Source organism: Tupaia chinensis, unplaced genomic scaffold (genome assembly GCF_000334495.1).
Source record: "Tupaia chinensis unplaced genomic scaffold, TupChi_1.0 Scaffold000523_1, whole genome shotgun sequence".
Classification (NCBI taxonomy): domain Eukaryota; kingdom Metazoa; phylum Chordata; class Mammalia; order Scandentia; family Tupaiidae; genus Tupaia; species Tupaia belangeri.
In genome coordinates, this window is record NW_006160036.1 from 188,431 (window position 1) to 201,676 (window position 13,246).

General features: G+C 51.0%; 2 protein-coding genes across 9 annotated transcripts in view; both read right to left on the minus strand.

Moving 5' to 3' along the window:
• Positions 1–4,459: 4,459 nt before the first annotated feature.
• On the minus strand, positions 4,460–8,742 carry DPEP3 (dipeptidase 3). Its single transcript, XM_006156888.3, has 10 exons — positions 8,362–8,742; positions 7,954–8,080; positions 7,329–7,458; positions 7,102–7,243; positions 6,776–6,845; positions 6,449–6,625; positions 6,053–6,137; positions 5,464–5,539; positions 4,891–5,026; positions 4,460–4,795 (listed from the first exon to the last, which is right to left on the minus strand). Exons 1-10 carry the CDS (start codon positions 8,586–8,588, stop codon positions 4,556–4,558), a joined length of 1,410 nt encoding a protein of 469 aa, XP_006156950.1. The 5' UTR covers positions 8,589–8,742; the 3' UTR covers positions 4,460–4,555.
• Positions 8,743–11,631: 2,889 nt separating this feature from the next.
• DPEP2 (dipeptidase 2) overlaps positions 11,632–13,246 on the minus strand; it is a 23,425-nt gene continuing 21,810 nt past the window's right edge. For all 8 annotated transcript variants that reach the window (XM_027775083.1, XM_027775081.1, XM_027775079.1 and 5 more), the window contains 2 exons: positions 12,062–12,197; positions 11,632–11,970 (listed from right to left, as the gene is read on the minus strand). In XM_027775083.1, coding sequence (XP_027630884.1) covers positions 11,719–11,970; positions 12,062–12,197 — 388 coding nt within the window. In that variant the 3' untranslated portion in view covers positions 11,632–11,718. The remainder of the gene's footprint in view (positions 11,971–12,061; positions 12,198–13,246) is intronic.

Consider the following 13,246-nt stretch of genomic DNA (forward strand, 5'->3'; position numbering starts at 1 on the left):
CGCGCCCCGCCCGCTCGCATTCCTCCCCGCTGCGCTCACTTCCTCCGCCCGCCCCCCGGGCCGCCCCTCGGGGGCGGGGAGCAGGAGGGGCTCCGGGTCGGCTCCTCCCCAAGGGGGGGCCAGTGTGGCCCGAAGACCCCTTGGTGGGGAGCGTTCCTAGTGGCCACACGCCCTTGGGGAGGGCCCGATTCCTGTGTGTCCTTGGGTAAGGGGCCGCCTTCTCTGAGCCCCAGATGCTGTACTTGTAAAATGGAGGAAACGCGTTTCCACCTCTTGGGGCTGCATCAGGACTTCGTGAGATGGGGCGCCGAGTGCAATGACTGTGCCCTGGGCCTAGTAAGCGCTTGGTTGCGTTTCTGTCACTCAGGGACGGGAAGGGTAGGCAGGATCGACTCAGGGCCGTAGAGATCGCTCCAGCCCTGCCCAGGGTCTCCCGCCATTCCTGGATACCCCATCCCCGTGTCCATCATCTGTCTCCTACTCCTTGAAAGTGCATCCCTGGAAGCCGAGCCCCCGCGAAGCCCCGGTGCCCTGCGCCCTGAGCCCTGCGCCCTCTCGCTGCAGCCTCTCCAGTTGGAGGCATCTGGAGATTCTTGCCCCCTCACCACCACCCCGACCTCATTTTCCGCTTTGGGACAGCACACTGGGTGCTCTAGCCAAGTCCTCTCATTTTTACTTTCTCTTTTACTTCTCACCCCCTGGGGTTGCTTTTACCCAAGTCATTTACTTACTTGATGCAAACTTTTCTTTCACTCTACGCCCTGCTTCAGATAACTTATCCAGTTGGCTTTACTTTGCGCCTTTATCTTTCTGGGCAGTCCTTTCAGCTATTTCTTTCTCTATCAGAAAACCCCAGAGTCCATCTTGCTTGTCTATCTCCATTCTTCTCCCTTTTATATCTCATACCGCTTTAGCACATCAGAACAGCGGGTATCCTCCCGACCAACAGCAGGCTCTGTGCCCTCCTCCCAGCCTCCAGTTCTGATCTGATCCCAGTAGCCGGCCCCTGCCGGCCTGACGACCCACCCCACCACCACTCCAGCAGGCCCTCACCTGGCCCCTCCCCCCACAGCCACCGCGGCCGGGCTCCCGCCCCTCACGCCACCCTCAGCTGCCCACTGTAGCAGCCTTCCAACTGGACTCGCTGCTCTCTCCCCTGCTCCAGAGAGCCGCCTCTTCTGTAGAGAAAACCCTGACTCTGCTATCAGGCCACAAGGCCCGGCTGGATCTGGCCCTGCTGACCTCTGCAAGGCATCCCTGGCCATACTCCGGTCCAGCTGCTTTCACCTTCTCAGACGAGTTTCAGGGCACCACCCGCTGTCTACAGGGTATGCAATGCTGGCGTCTACTCCCATTCTCACTCGCCAAACCCCTTATCCAGGAGATCTGAGGTAGATGTGATTAAGGCAGCTGGATCTAACCTGGCCCACTGTATGGTTCAAGTCCCGGCAGCTTGAGAAACGTGCTGGGAATATGTGTGTGCATACATGCCCAATGTCCTAGAGGAAAATGGAAGAGAAGGGAGTGTGGCATGGCCTGCCCCCGGGGAGGTGCTTTCTCTCTCTCTCCAGGGAGTGCATGTGCCATGTAGCTCAGCAGTTAAGCACTGAGTAGAGGCAGCTAGATCCCACATGGTCTACTATGATTCAAATCCTGGCCCCAGTGGCTTGAAAAATACATAGAGTGCACGTGCATGTGTCCCCCCAATCCTGATAGAATGCAGAAATGGAGGTAAAAGGATTGTGACATGACCACACTCCATTGTGGGGTGCTTCCTGTCTCTCTCACTCACTGGCTCACTCACAAGCCAACATGCCCTCCAGCAATAAAAAAATAATTAGAAATCTGAGACTGAGGCAGGAGCTGGGAGTGGCAGGACATGTTCAATTCAAAATTACTCTAATAACCATATTACAAAAGATAAGGGAGGTTATTGGCAATGTAAAACTATATAAAAAGAAACAAAAATCTAAGGTAATAATATTTTTTGTCAGAGGATATATATATAGAGAGAAAGCAAGCTCCCCCCAACAGAGCCTAGTCACTCCACAATCCTTTTTGTTCCACTTCTTCATTCTCTCAGAATCCTGAACACATGTGCTGATGCCGGGTGTGTTTTTCAAGCCACGAGGCCAAGATTTGAACCATATAGGATCTGACTTCCTCTGCACAGGGCTTAAATGCTATGCTACAGGGCCAGTCAGGCAAACAGAACTATTTCAATGATCTACCTACATAAAAAAAATCACCCCAGGGCCTGCTGGTGTTGTGAAGGTAAAGGTGACTTGATCCCACATGGCTGAAAGAGTAATTGAGTCTCAGACTCAGTGGCTTGAAAAACACCCCGGGCATATGTGCATGCATGCACAAAATCCCAGGAGAATGGATGAGAACGGATTGCAGCATGGTCATCCCCCCAAGGGATTTCACTTCCCTCCTCTGTCTCTGTCTCTCTGTTTGGTGAGTGCATTTGCCTTGTAGCTAATTTTAAAAACCATTCTACGGGACCAGCAGATGCCATGACGGTTATGTTGCTGGACTCCCACGAGGTCAACTGCAGTTCACACTCCAGGCCCAGCAGCTTGAAACTCATGCTGAGCTCCTGTGAGTGCATGCACAAAATCCTGAGAGGAGAGCTGAGAAGGGATTGCAGCATGGCCATCTCCCCTGGGGAATGATTTCTCACTTTCTGTCTTACCCTCTCCAGAGAGTGCACACATCCTAGAGTAAAAAATCTCTAAAACAAACAGACAAACAAACAAAACACCCTAAAACATCGTGGCTTACAGCAACCAACCACCAGAATAACATGCTTGCTCACAATGTGCAAACTGAGTAGAAGTCATCTGTACTCCACATACCATTGGCTGGGACTGGAGAATACATTTCCAGGATGACCCAATCATATCCTATTCATATCCTATGCTGAGGTCACAAGTGTATTATTTTCCTACACTACCTTGGCATTTTATTCTTTTACCTTTTATATTTGCATCAGTAACACACTCAAATTAATTTTATTTTGTATGTTTACACACTATATGGAATAAAATGGGACTTCTTTCCCCCAAATGGACATCCGGCAGTCACAGTTTATCCTGTGTTCATTCTGGCTGTCTTCCACCTCACATCCAGCTCTCCTTCCTAATGTCTATGTCTTAATCTGCGTCTGTGTGACTAGAAAAAACTGAGACCACGTCATGTATTAAAGTGGAGGTTTATTTAGTACATGGTTTGGAGGTCGGAGGTCCAGGGGCCATAGCTGGTTGATGTCTTGCAGAGTCCTAGTCATATTATGAAATAGCAGTACAGAGGTCCATGAGTCTGTCTGTTCTGGTTTCATTCTCTCTCCCAAAGACCCATGAGAACAGGGCCAACAGTTGGCTTGGTGGTTAAGGTATTGGTTCCCATGTGGCTGACTGCATTTTTTTTTAATTACTTTATCTAACTTTATTTATTTTTAATTTTTTAATTTTTTTAAAGAATTTTTTTTTTTATTCATTTATTTTAATTTGACCAGAGAGAGGGAAAGTGAGAAAGCAAGCCACCAGGTCTGGGACTCAAACCGTGGTCAGCCATGTGCCTTAACCACCATGCCACCTGCTGGACCCAAATTTCTTATTTTAATTTGACCAGAGAGGAAGAAAGCACACATGAGAGAGAGAAAGTGATAAAGCAAGCTGCCAGGTCCAGGACTTGAACCATGGTCGGTTATGTGGGAGTCCAGCACCTTTAACCACCACCACACCACCTGCTGGCCCCCTGATTGCATTTTGAGTCCTAGACCTGGTAGCTTGAAAATCACACTGGGTTCATGTGTGTGCATGCCCAAAATCCCAGGAGGAGAATGGACTGCAATATGACTATCCCCCCAATGGGAGATTTCTCACTTTTCCTCTCTCTCTCTGGAGTTCATGTGCCCCATGGCAAAAACCTAAAATATAAAAAGAGCAACCAGAACTCAATCATGGGGCCCCTACCATCCTAATGATCTTAATCCTTATCTCTTCCCAAAGACCCCACCTTTTGACACTGATTTTCCACTCTCTTGGTTCCATTACACTGGCTCAATACATGAATTTTGGGGACATAAACCTTAGCAGCCTGGTCCAGCTTACCTATCTCATGAAGCCCACAGATGGTCCCAAGAAGTGAAAGCATGTTTCCACCATTTCATAAGTATGTTCTCTGGGGCTCAGAGAGAGGGCAGCCCTGTCCCAAGGTCACACAGAAATCAGACCTTCCCCAGGGTATGGAATCACTGCGGGTACTGGTGCCTAGTATTCACACCTGGTGGTATTCACACCACCAGGGCCCCTCTGGGGAAGAGCCAGACTGAGCCACTCCCACTCCCTACTCCTGAGGAGCTTGGGCTAGACCACAAGACCCCCTACCAGCCAAGTGCCCACCTGACCCCACTCCTGCCATGAAGAAAGGACACTCACACCTGGCTCCACGCCTGAATTATTTATTCTCAGCATATGCTTGTGGCTGGATGATTAGGAGGGAACTTTGTGGGACTCGGTTACAATGACTTCTACGAAGACCAGCCAGGTCACCAGAGCCACAGGATGGGGACTGGGAAGGTGGCAGCAGTCAGGAGGCTTGGTACGAGGTGTGGGGAGGCTTTTGAGGGCCTCTCGAGCACAGGATTGGTTGGCCACTTGGTCACATCCAGGACTGTAGCCATGTGTTCGCTCTGAGGCTCAGGCAGGTGGGAGTGGCAGGGCAAGCTCAGATGCCCGTCTGGAAGCTCGGCCTCCACAGGGCTCTGCCCACTGTTTTCTTCTCTCACCTGGGGGTGGGCATCAGCAATCAGAAGCTCCCACAGCAACCCCCTCACCTGCTCAAAGTACTAAAAAAAAATCCTTCTGACCAGGCCTTGTGTACCTGTTCCACTTGTCTGAAGACCCGCAGCAGGTTTCCTCGGAGGACACCCTGAAGTTCTTCCTCATTCCAGCCACGACTCAGCAACTCCTCTATCAGTACTGGGTATGTGGACACGTCCTCCAATCCCTGGGGGAACCTGTGTGGCAACCCATGGGCTAGCTGTGGGACCTAAGCCCTGATCCTGCTGTCCCACCAGCCCCAGTCACACATGAAAAACTGAAGGCTAAATTCTTCAGGCTACTGAATCCAACTTTAGGAACTCCTTGAGGACTGGGCTGCTGTAGCCTTTATCGGTTGGGCAGTCAGTCATTCCACGACAGATCTGCTGGGCTATGACAGAGATGAGCTCGACCTGGGAGAGGGGAGTATTCTGCAGATGTGATGACTTGGAGTGGGTCCCCTAGGCCACAGAAGGGATGGGGAGAACTCGGGAAACAATCCTGAGCCTGAATGGACTACAAAACCAGAACCCGTGGTTGAGGTTTATAGGATGGGAGGACCCCAGAAAGAGGACTAAGACTAAAGGACTCCGTGCTATACCCCGGCATAAGCAAAACCCCAGGGAATACTCACCGGCCAAACCCGTCATAATTTCCACCAATCCCAATGAACTCAGATCCAATGACTTCTCTGATGTGGTCAAAATGATCTAGGGCATGGAGGTTAGTGATGGGCAGCACTAGGCTGGAGTAAGACTCTCAGACCAGCACTGATCTGAGGAAGCTCATCTCTGGCCAATGTCCCTGCTCACAGCACTCCAGGCCATGGCAGTTGGCTCATGGCCAGTCATGGGTCCTGAGTGGCTATAGGTTGGACACTGGGTCTCAAATGGACCTCAGAGCCACCCCTTTGGACCGTTTCCTGCCTCCAGGTTCCTTGAGACCCTGCTAGAAGTTCTGCCTATCCTACCTAGAAATGTGGGGAATGAGAGAGGTTCAAGGATTGGGAGCAAAAATGAGACTCAGAGGCAGAAGCATCAAACCAATTAGCATTGACATGTGACCTCGGATCTGCATGGCAATGAAGAGCTGTCTCTGCCATCTCTGGGTTGTCAGGAAGCCTGTCCATTGCACAACAGGTGCTCTAGACTGCGAGAGCTATCAAAGGGCCCCAGTGGCCAGAGCCTGAGACAGAGCACACATAGGGCTGAGATGGGGCTTACCTGCCACGGTGGACACATTAGCAAACAGATCGCACTGCAACACGCCCATGGACAGTGTCACCATCACGATGCCACCATTCTTCTTCTACAGAGATAGACAAAGGGACACTCAGCTTGACCTTTATAGCCCAATGGCATGCCTCCCATGCTGTGGGGTTCCTGGTTGGACAACACTAAGACCTGGCCTCAGGGGCTGGAAGAGGATGCACCTCTCTGGGTTTGAGGGTCCTTGGGTGGAACTGAACTGGCCCTGAGTTTCCAAGATGGAGGAAGGTTAAAAAGTTTTGGGTCCAAGGCCATGTGAGCTCTGGGCTAGTAGTTTTCTTTGTTCAAGGTCAAGAACCTTCGAATAAAGCATGCCTAGTTCTGGGTTTGAGGGCTGGAGTAACCACTCACCAGAAGCTGCAGGATGTCATCAGGTACATTCAGCAAATTGTCGCACACAGCCTTGGCAGCTGAGTGGGAGAAGATCACAGGAGCCTTTGATACCTCCAGGGCTCGCCCCATCAAGGTATGTGATGCATAGGACAAGTCTACCATCATGCCCAGGCGGTTCATTTCCTCCACCACTTTCTGCAGGGATAATTTTGGGGGGGGGGCTCTACCACTTTCTGCAGGGATAATTTGGGGGGGGGGGTGGAGAGGTTAGTGTCAGAGCTACAAAGATGTGTGTGTATATCTTTTGGGAACAGGTGGGGTAGAGTACAGCACAGAAGTCCTCACCTCGCCAAAGGTTGTTAATCCACTGATGTTGGTGTAGACGTGGTGTCTGAACTTGGTGGAACTCTCTGCCCTGTAGAACAGTCGGGGAAGGATAATCTAGAAGGCCACACAGTGGCCACCAGAGGGCCCTCTATCTGGCCATGCATCCCATCTGTAGAACAGGTGAGAATCCAGGGCCAGCTACTTCTGGTGTGTGAGGGACCTGCTGGGAGTCCAGCCTGTTTTCATGGACCCATCTTCACCTCTCTGGTTAAGCCCCTCCTAGGGATGGTACAGTTTCTCACCACATCATCTACCATTTCACCCTGGCCAGCCATTGTGCTCACCAGGGTGTACTGCAGGCAGAGGTAAGCGTCAGGTAGCGTACTCCTAGCAGATAGAAAGTACGCAGCACAGCGAGGCTGCTGTCCAGTGAGTGACCACCTTCCACACCAATGAGGCAGGCCAGCTTTTGAGTGCCGTTCAACCCTAGAAAAAGGTGGAGAGTCACGTGGCTGGAGGCCAAGGACAGAACCACCTGAGCCCCTGAGCATCTGCCCACCCTCCAGCCCACCTTCAGCTGAGGTCACAAGCTCCAGTTCAGAGTAGGAGGCACAGATGCGGTGAATGAGGTCAATCTGTTCCAGGGCAAGGCGCACAGCATCTCGGTCCTGGGTCTCGCATGGGACACTGGCTGACCAGAACTGGGAGCAAGTCCAGGGTTCCAGAATGAGGCCAGAGTGGTCTCCAACCCACTAGGCCTACCACTTCTGCCTTGACCTCCACAGCACCCATCCAAGTGAGTGGCCCCAAACAAGGCACTAAATGACCCCATGGTACCCTGAGGGTTAGTAAGCTTGCTGCCAGCAGCCAAACTGTGGACTCATGACACATTATAGACTGCTAGTTGTCCATGTCCCATGTGAATGCCCCAAGGCCAGTCCACATCCTTGTGGTTTCAGCAGCCCCTACACTCACCAGAGACTTTCTGGTCATTTTGCACGTGTCTCCACAGAACCTAGGCTCCTACGCAGCTGGCCTGTCTTGGCCTCCAGGGCCCCCACACTACCTAATAGCTACATGACGGCACGCTGCATGCTCCACAGTACTTAGTCACCCGGAGGCTGGCATACCCAAGTATCTGTGACCCCAACACTCCCCAGCTGCCATGCTGTGGCACCTGTGTATCCCTCTCATACCTGGGCACCCACAAGGCCATCTCTAAGCCTGTCCAGGCTGGTCTGGCCATGGCTGAAATTACGCAGGTTAACGTTCTGTAGCTTGTTCTGGAAAAGTTGCCTCAGGATCAAGGGCAGGTCGTTATGTCTGGGGGTTTGGAATGTCAAGTTAGGTCTGACAGGATATATCAACATGCTAGGACTCTCCCCCACCCCCACCCACCAGGCCCCTTGTTACAAAGACGGTATTTCCCCCTTCTGAAGCCAGATTGGGGGTGGGGGGAGTACCACTAGGAACAGGTGGTGAGGAGTGAGGGCACCCATGGGTGATACAGGGGAGAACATCCAGGGGTGGTGTGAGGGAATGTCCTTACCAGCCGTGTATGCTCAGGGCCCCTTCCCACTCACTCACGAATTGCATCTACCCACCCGTCCACCAGCCGAAAGTCTCGCATCAGAGCCAGCACTCGTTCTCGCAGGCCCAGGGCAATGGGGGTGCTCGGCGTGGTAGGAGCACTGTGGGTGCCCAGGGCAATGGGGGCACCCGGCGTGGTCTGGGCGCGAGCCACCGGCTGGGGTAGCAGCAACAGCAGAAGCAAGAGCAGCAAAGGCTGTCGGCCGAGCACGTACGGACCCTTGAGGCTCACGGGCTTCATGCTGCACAGAGCCTGGTCGCAGAAGCCTAAGAAGGGCAGGCGAAGGGCAGAGGATGACGGTGGGGTATAGACCGTCGATGGAGGTGACTCAGCAGTATGGCCTCAGGCGAAGGGCTGCAGTCTAACGCCTACGCGCTGGGATTTACTACGCCGCGCAGCGCCGCCGCCAGGGGGCGCCAGGGCTCTTCCGCCCCCAAGTAGAAGGGCGCCCCCACGGTTCCGCCAGGCTTTGCTGGCAGAGTGCACCGGTTTACGAACGCCCCTGAGTTCCCTAAGCCCCTACCCTGGCCCTGCCCGTCCACCTACCCTTGCCTTTCACTGGGTGGACGACAGGCTGGAGGAGGAGGCCAGAGAGGGAACCGACAGGGACCCAGGGATCTTCCCAATCGCACCCCCTAGGCAGGCCCACATAAGGGGTTAGCTGCATGGGTGTGCCCTGCCCCTCAAACTGATCAAATATCTTTGTAATTCTAAACTCCAGCTCAGAAGAGTGAATTCGATCTGTATGTTGTGACTAACAGAACATTTCTCGGGTCAGCTGTGGTGTGATGGTTTGGGAGGCTGACTCCTACATGGCCGACAGCAAATCCCTATGGTTTGAGAAAGCGGAGCAGGCCCAAAACCCCCAGAGGAGGGAAAAATGGAGGAGTGACCATCCCCGCTGGGAGTGCCTTCTCACTTTCTCTCTCTCCTTTTCCCTGCCCTCGCACTCTTATGACCACACGAGCCCTTCTGACAAAAAGATTCCCTATAGGTTGCTAAAATGAAAATGAAGTTTAAAAACAATATTTATGGAAAACCACATTTTGGCAATTAGAATTGATTTTGATTCTGTACGCGCATTAATATACACAAAGAAAAAAGGCCCTAGAAGAATATATGGGGGAGGGGCTTCAAAAATTCACGGGAAATGCATATTTTGAAAAAAACACAGATTTTTTTAAAAGTTTGCACCAAAATAAACTGTACTTTGATTCCATTTTTCCAGCTTTTGAGAACTTTCAGAAGCTCCCCCCAACTCTCAGTAAACACCAAATGTTAGTTACTAGTGGCCATCTTGAGAAGAAGGTTACCTACTCACTGGTCTTTTTTTTTTTTTTTTTTTTTTGAGAGGTTTTTGCTAAAGCGTAATGGCTATGTCACTGGACTCCCATGTAGTGGACTGCGGTTCGAGTCGTGGACTTGGTGACTTAAACTCATGCTGGGCGTGTGTGCATGTGCCCAAGATCCCAAGAGGAGAATGGAGAAGGGATTGCGGTGTGATCATCCCCCCTGGGGGGTGATTTTTCGCTTTCTGTCTGTCTCTGTCTGTCTGGCGAGCACACCTGCCGTATAGCAAAAACCTCTCCAAAAAAAAAAAATTAATAACAGAAATATCAGTCTGGGTTATTTGATCAAGGGGCCACATCTGGTGAGGGCCTTCTTTTGTTTTTTTAAGTTTATTACATGATTTGAGGTCAGCGGTTGGCATAATGGCTATGTCGCTGGACTCCCATGTAGCTGACCATGGTTCGAGTCCCAGACCTGGTGGCTTAAACATGCTGGGTGCATGTGCATGCATGCCCAAGATCCAAGAGGAGAATGGAGGAGAAGGGACTGTGGCATAGTCATCCTCCCTGGGGGGTGATTTCTCCCTTTCTGTCTCTGTCTCTCTCTGTCTTTATGGTGAACACTCTCACCCTATAGCAGAAACTGCTAAAAAATTTTTTTTAGCTTTAATTAATTAATTAATTAATTAGATGAGAGAGAGACAGAGAGGGAGAGAGAGAGAGTAAGAAAGCAAGCCGTCAGGTCCACAACTTGAATTGTGGGCAGCCATGTGAGAGTCCAGCACCTTTACCTACCATGCCACCTGCCGGCCCCCACTCTAGGGTGTTTTGCAAACCATCAGGGTAGTATTGGAAACACAGTCAGCCATATGGGATCTAGTTCCCTTAGTCACTAAGCCATGAGGCCAGCCCTTTGTGTTTTTTTATATGCCAGAGGGCACTGAAGAGATAAGTATGTGTACCAGAGAGATAGGAAGTGACCCCTAATGGGGTCTGGTCACACCACAATACCCCTTTCTCCATCTCTCCATCCTGTTAAGATGCAGGGCATACACACATACCCGTTGTGTTTTTTAATCTGCCGTGGCCAGGATTCAATCCATAATTGGTCACGTGGGATCTGGCTCCCTCCGAATTGGTTTAACACTGTACTGTTGGTCCATAATCTGATATTTTAACAATATGACTGCTGGGGGGGTCGGCAGGTGGCATGGTGGTTAAGAGCAGTAGATTCCCACAGGCCAACCATGGTTTGAGTCCCAGACCCAGTGGTTTGCTTTCTCCCTCTCCTTTTCTTTCTCTCTCTCTGTCTTTTTCTGGTCAGAATAAAAAATAACAACTAATGGAATTAAATAAATTATACATGTGAAAAAAATATGACTGCTGGGGGCAGCAGGTGATGTAGTGATTAAGGCATGGGACAGCCACATGGCCAACTGCAGTTTGAGTCCTGAGTCCAGTGGCTTGAAACTCATGCTGGGCATGTATGCACATGTACCCAAAATTCCAAGAGAAGAATGGAAATAGAGAAGAAAGGATTGTGGTGTGGCCATCTCCCCAGAGGTGATTTCTCACTTTCTCTCCCTCCATCTCTGTCTGGTGAGTGCATGCACCCTACAGCAAAAATATCTCCAAAAATAAATCTGCTTGCTTTTGGCCCAGACCTATGGCCTAGTGGGTGGGGGTCATTCATGATCCAGGCAGGTTGATCTTCTAGAAATCTGAACCACAATTCCCTGAAAGATCCTCAGGTGGTAGTTAATGTGCCAGTAGATGGACTGAAGTACGCTACTCAGAAGGAACACAGAATAGGGTCCACCTTCCACAGCCAGATCTATCCATAGCCTTTGTCCCGTGCTGATCCCAACCATGTGGGTTTTCTCAGGCCACTGCCAAAGGTCTTCCTGGAGCAACTGGTGGCCAACCACAGGTATTAGGAGCCTGAGCCACCAAACCCTACTACAGAGGACACTCACGACGGGTCTCATGTCCAAAACATTTATTTTCAGAAAACGTTTGTGCCTGCACAAGAGGAGAATTTTGTGGGATCTCCATGGCTGCGATAATGCTGATTGACTGGACTAACTGAGCCACAGGATAAGGGCTGGGAATGCAGCAACCACTGCAAGGCCTAGGGTCAGGCGAGGGGAGGACTTTGAGAGTGACCACATGGGTGATAACTTAGGTGTCTGATGTGTCTCATTTAGTTTCTGGTCTGGAACTGGATCCTGTCCTTTATGTAGATGCAGGAAGACAGAGCGGCAAGAGCTGCCCAGCTGCTCATCTGGGAGCTTGGCCTCCAAGGGGCTTTTCCACTTGTTTTGCTCCCGTACCTATAGGTGGCAGGCAGTGGTCAGCAGTAAGTATGACTCTGCCTGACGCTGCTCAGAGCCCAGAGCTACTCTCTTGCCCAGCTCTGCATACCTGTTCCACCTGTTCGAAGACCCGCAGCAGGTTCCCTCGAAGAACACTCTGAAGCTCTTCCTCACTCCAGCCACGACTCAGCAACTCCTCTATCAGTACCGGGTATGTGGACACGTCCTCCAGCCCCTGGGGAAACCTGTATGGCCATACGCGGGCCAGTCAGTGGGCATCAGACCTGGTTCCTGATCCTGATTAACCACAGCGCTTTGTGCCCAGGGTCCATTCAAGTTCAGCCCCAGTCAGATATGGAAAACGGATTCTTGGATAAAGTAAGTGATTGGGAACCAGCAGTTAGCGTAATGGCTATGTCACTGGACTCCCACATAATCAACCGCGGTTCGCGTCCCGGACCCGGTGGCTTAAAACTCACACTGGGCACGTGTGCGTGCAGGCCCAAGATCCCGAGAGGAGAATGGAGGAGAAGGGATTATGGCATGACCATCCCCCCTGGGGGGTGATTTCACGCTTTCTGTCTCTATGTCTCTCTCTGTCTATCTGGTGAGCACACGCGCCCTATAGCGAAAAACCTCTCCAAAAAAAAAAGTAAGTCATTCACCCCTGCTCTTCATCCTTCACTGGAGGCCTCAAAACCGCCTTGCCTCATTGTCAAACTCAGTGAATTGTACCATTAAGATCTGTGTCTTTGGGAACCAGCAGTTAGCGTAATGGCTATGTCACTGGACTCCCACGTAGTTGACCGCGGTTCACGTCCCGGACCTGGTGGCTTAAAACTCACGCCGGGCACGTGTGCATGCGTGCCCAAGATCCCGAGAGGAGAATGGAGGAGAAGGGATTATGGCATGACCATCCCCCCTGGGGGGTGATTTCTCGCTTTCTGTCTCTATGTCTCTCTCTGTCTGTCTGGCGAGCGCACACGCCCTATAGTGAAAAAAAAACCTCTCCAAAAAATTAAAAAAAAAAAAGATCTGTGTCTTTCACTGAATGCAGATATTCCCTCCATTTAAAAAGAACACCAAGAGGGGCCAGCAGGTGGCATGGTAGTTAAAGGTGCTGGACTCTCACATGGCCAACCATGGTTCAAGTGTTGGTCCTGGTGGCTTGCTTTCTTACTCTCTCTCTCTGTCTATCTCTGGTCAAATTAAAAACAAACAATAATGATGATAATAAATAAAATAATCTTTCTTTTTTTTTTTTTTTTTGAGAGGTTTTTCGCTGTAGGGCGTG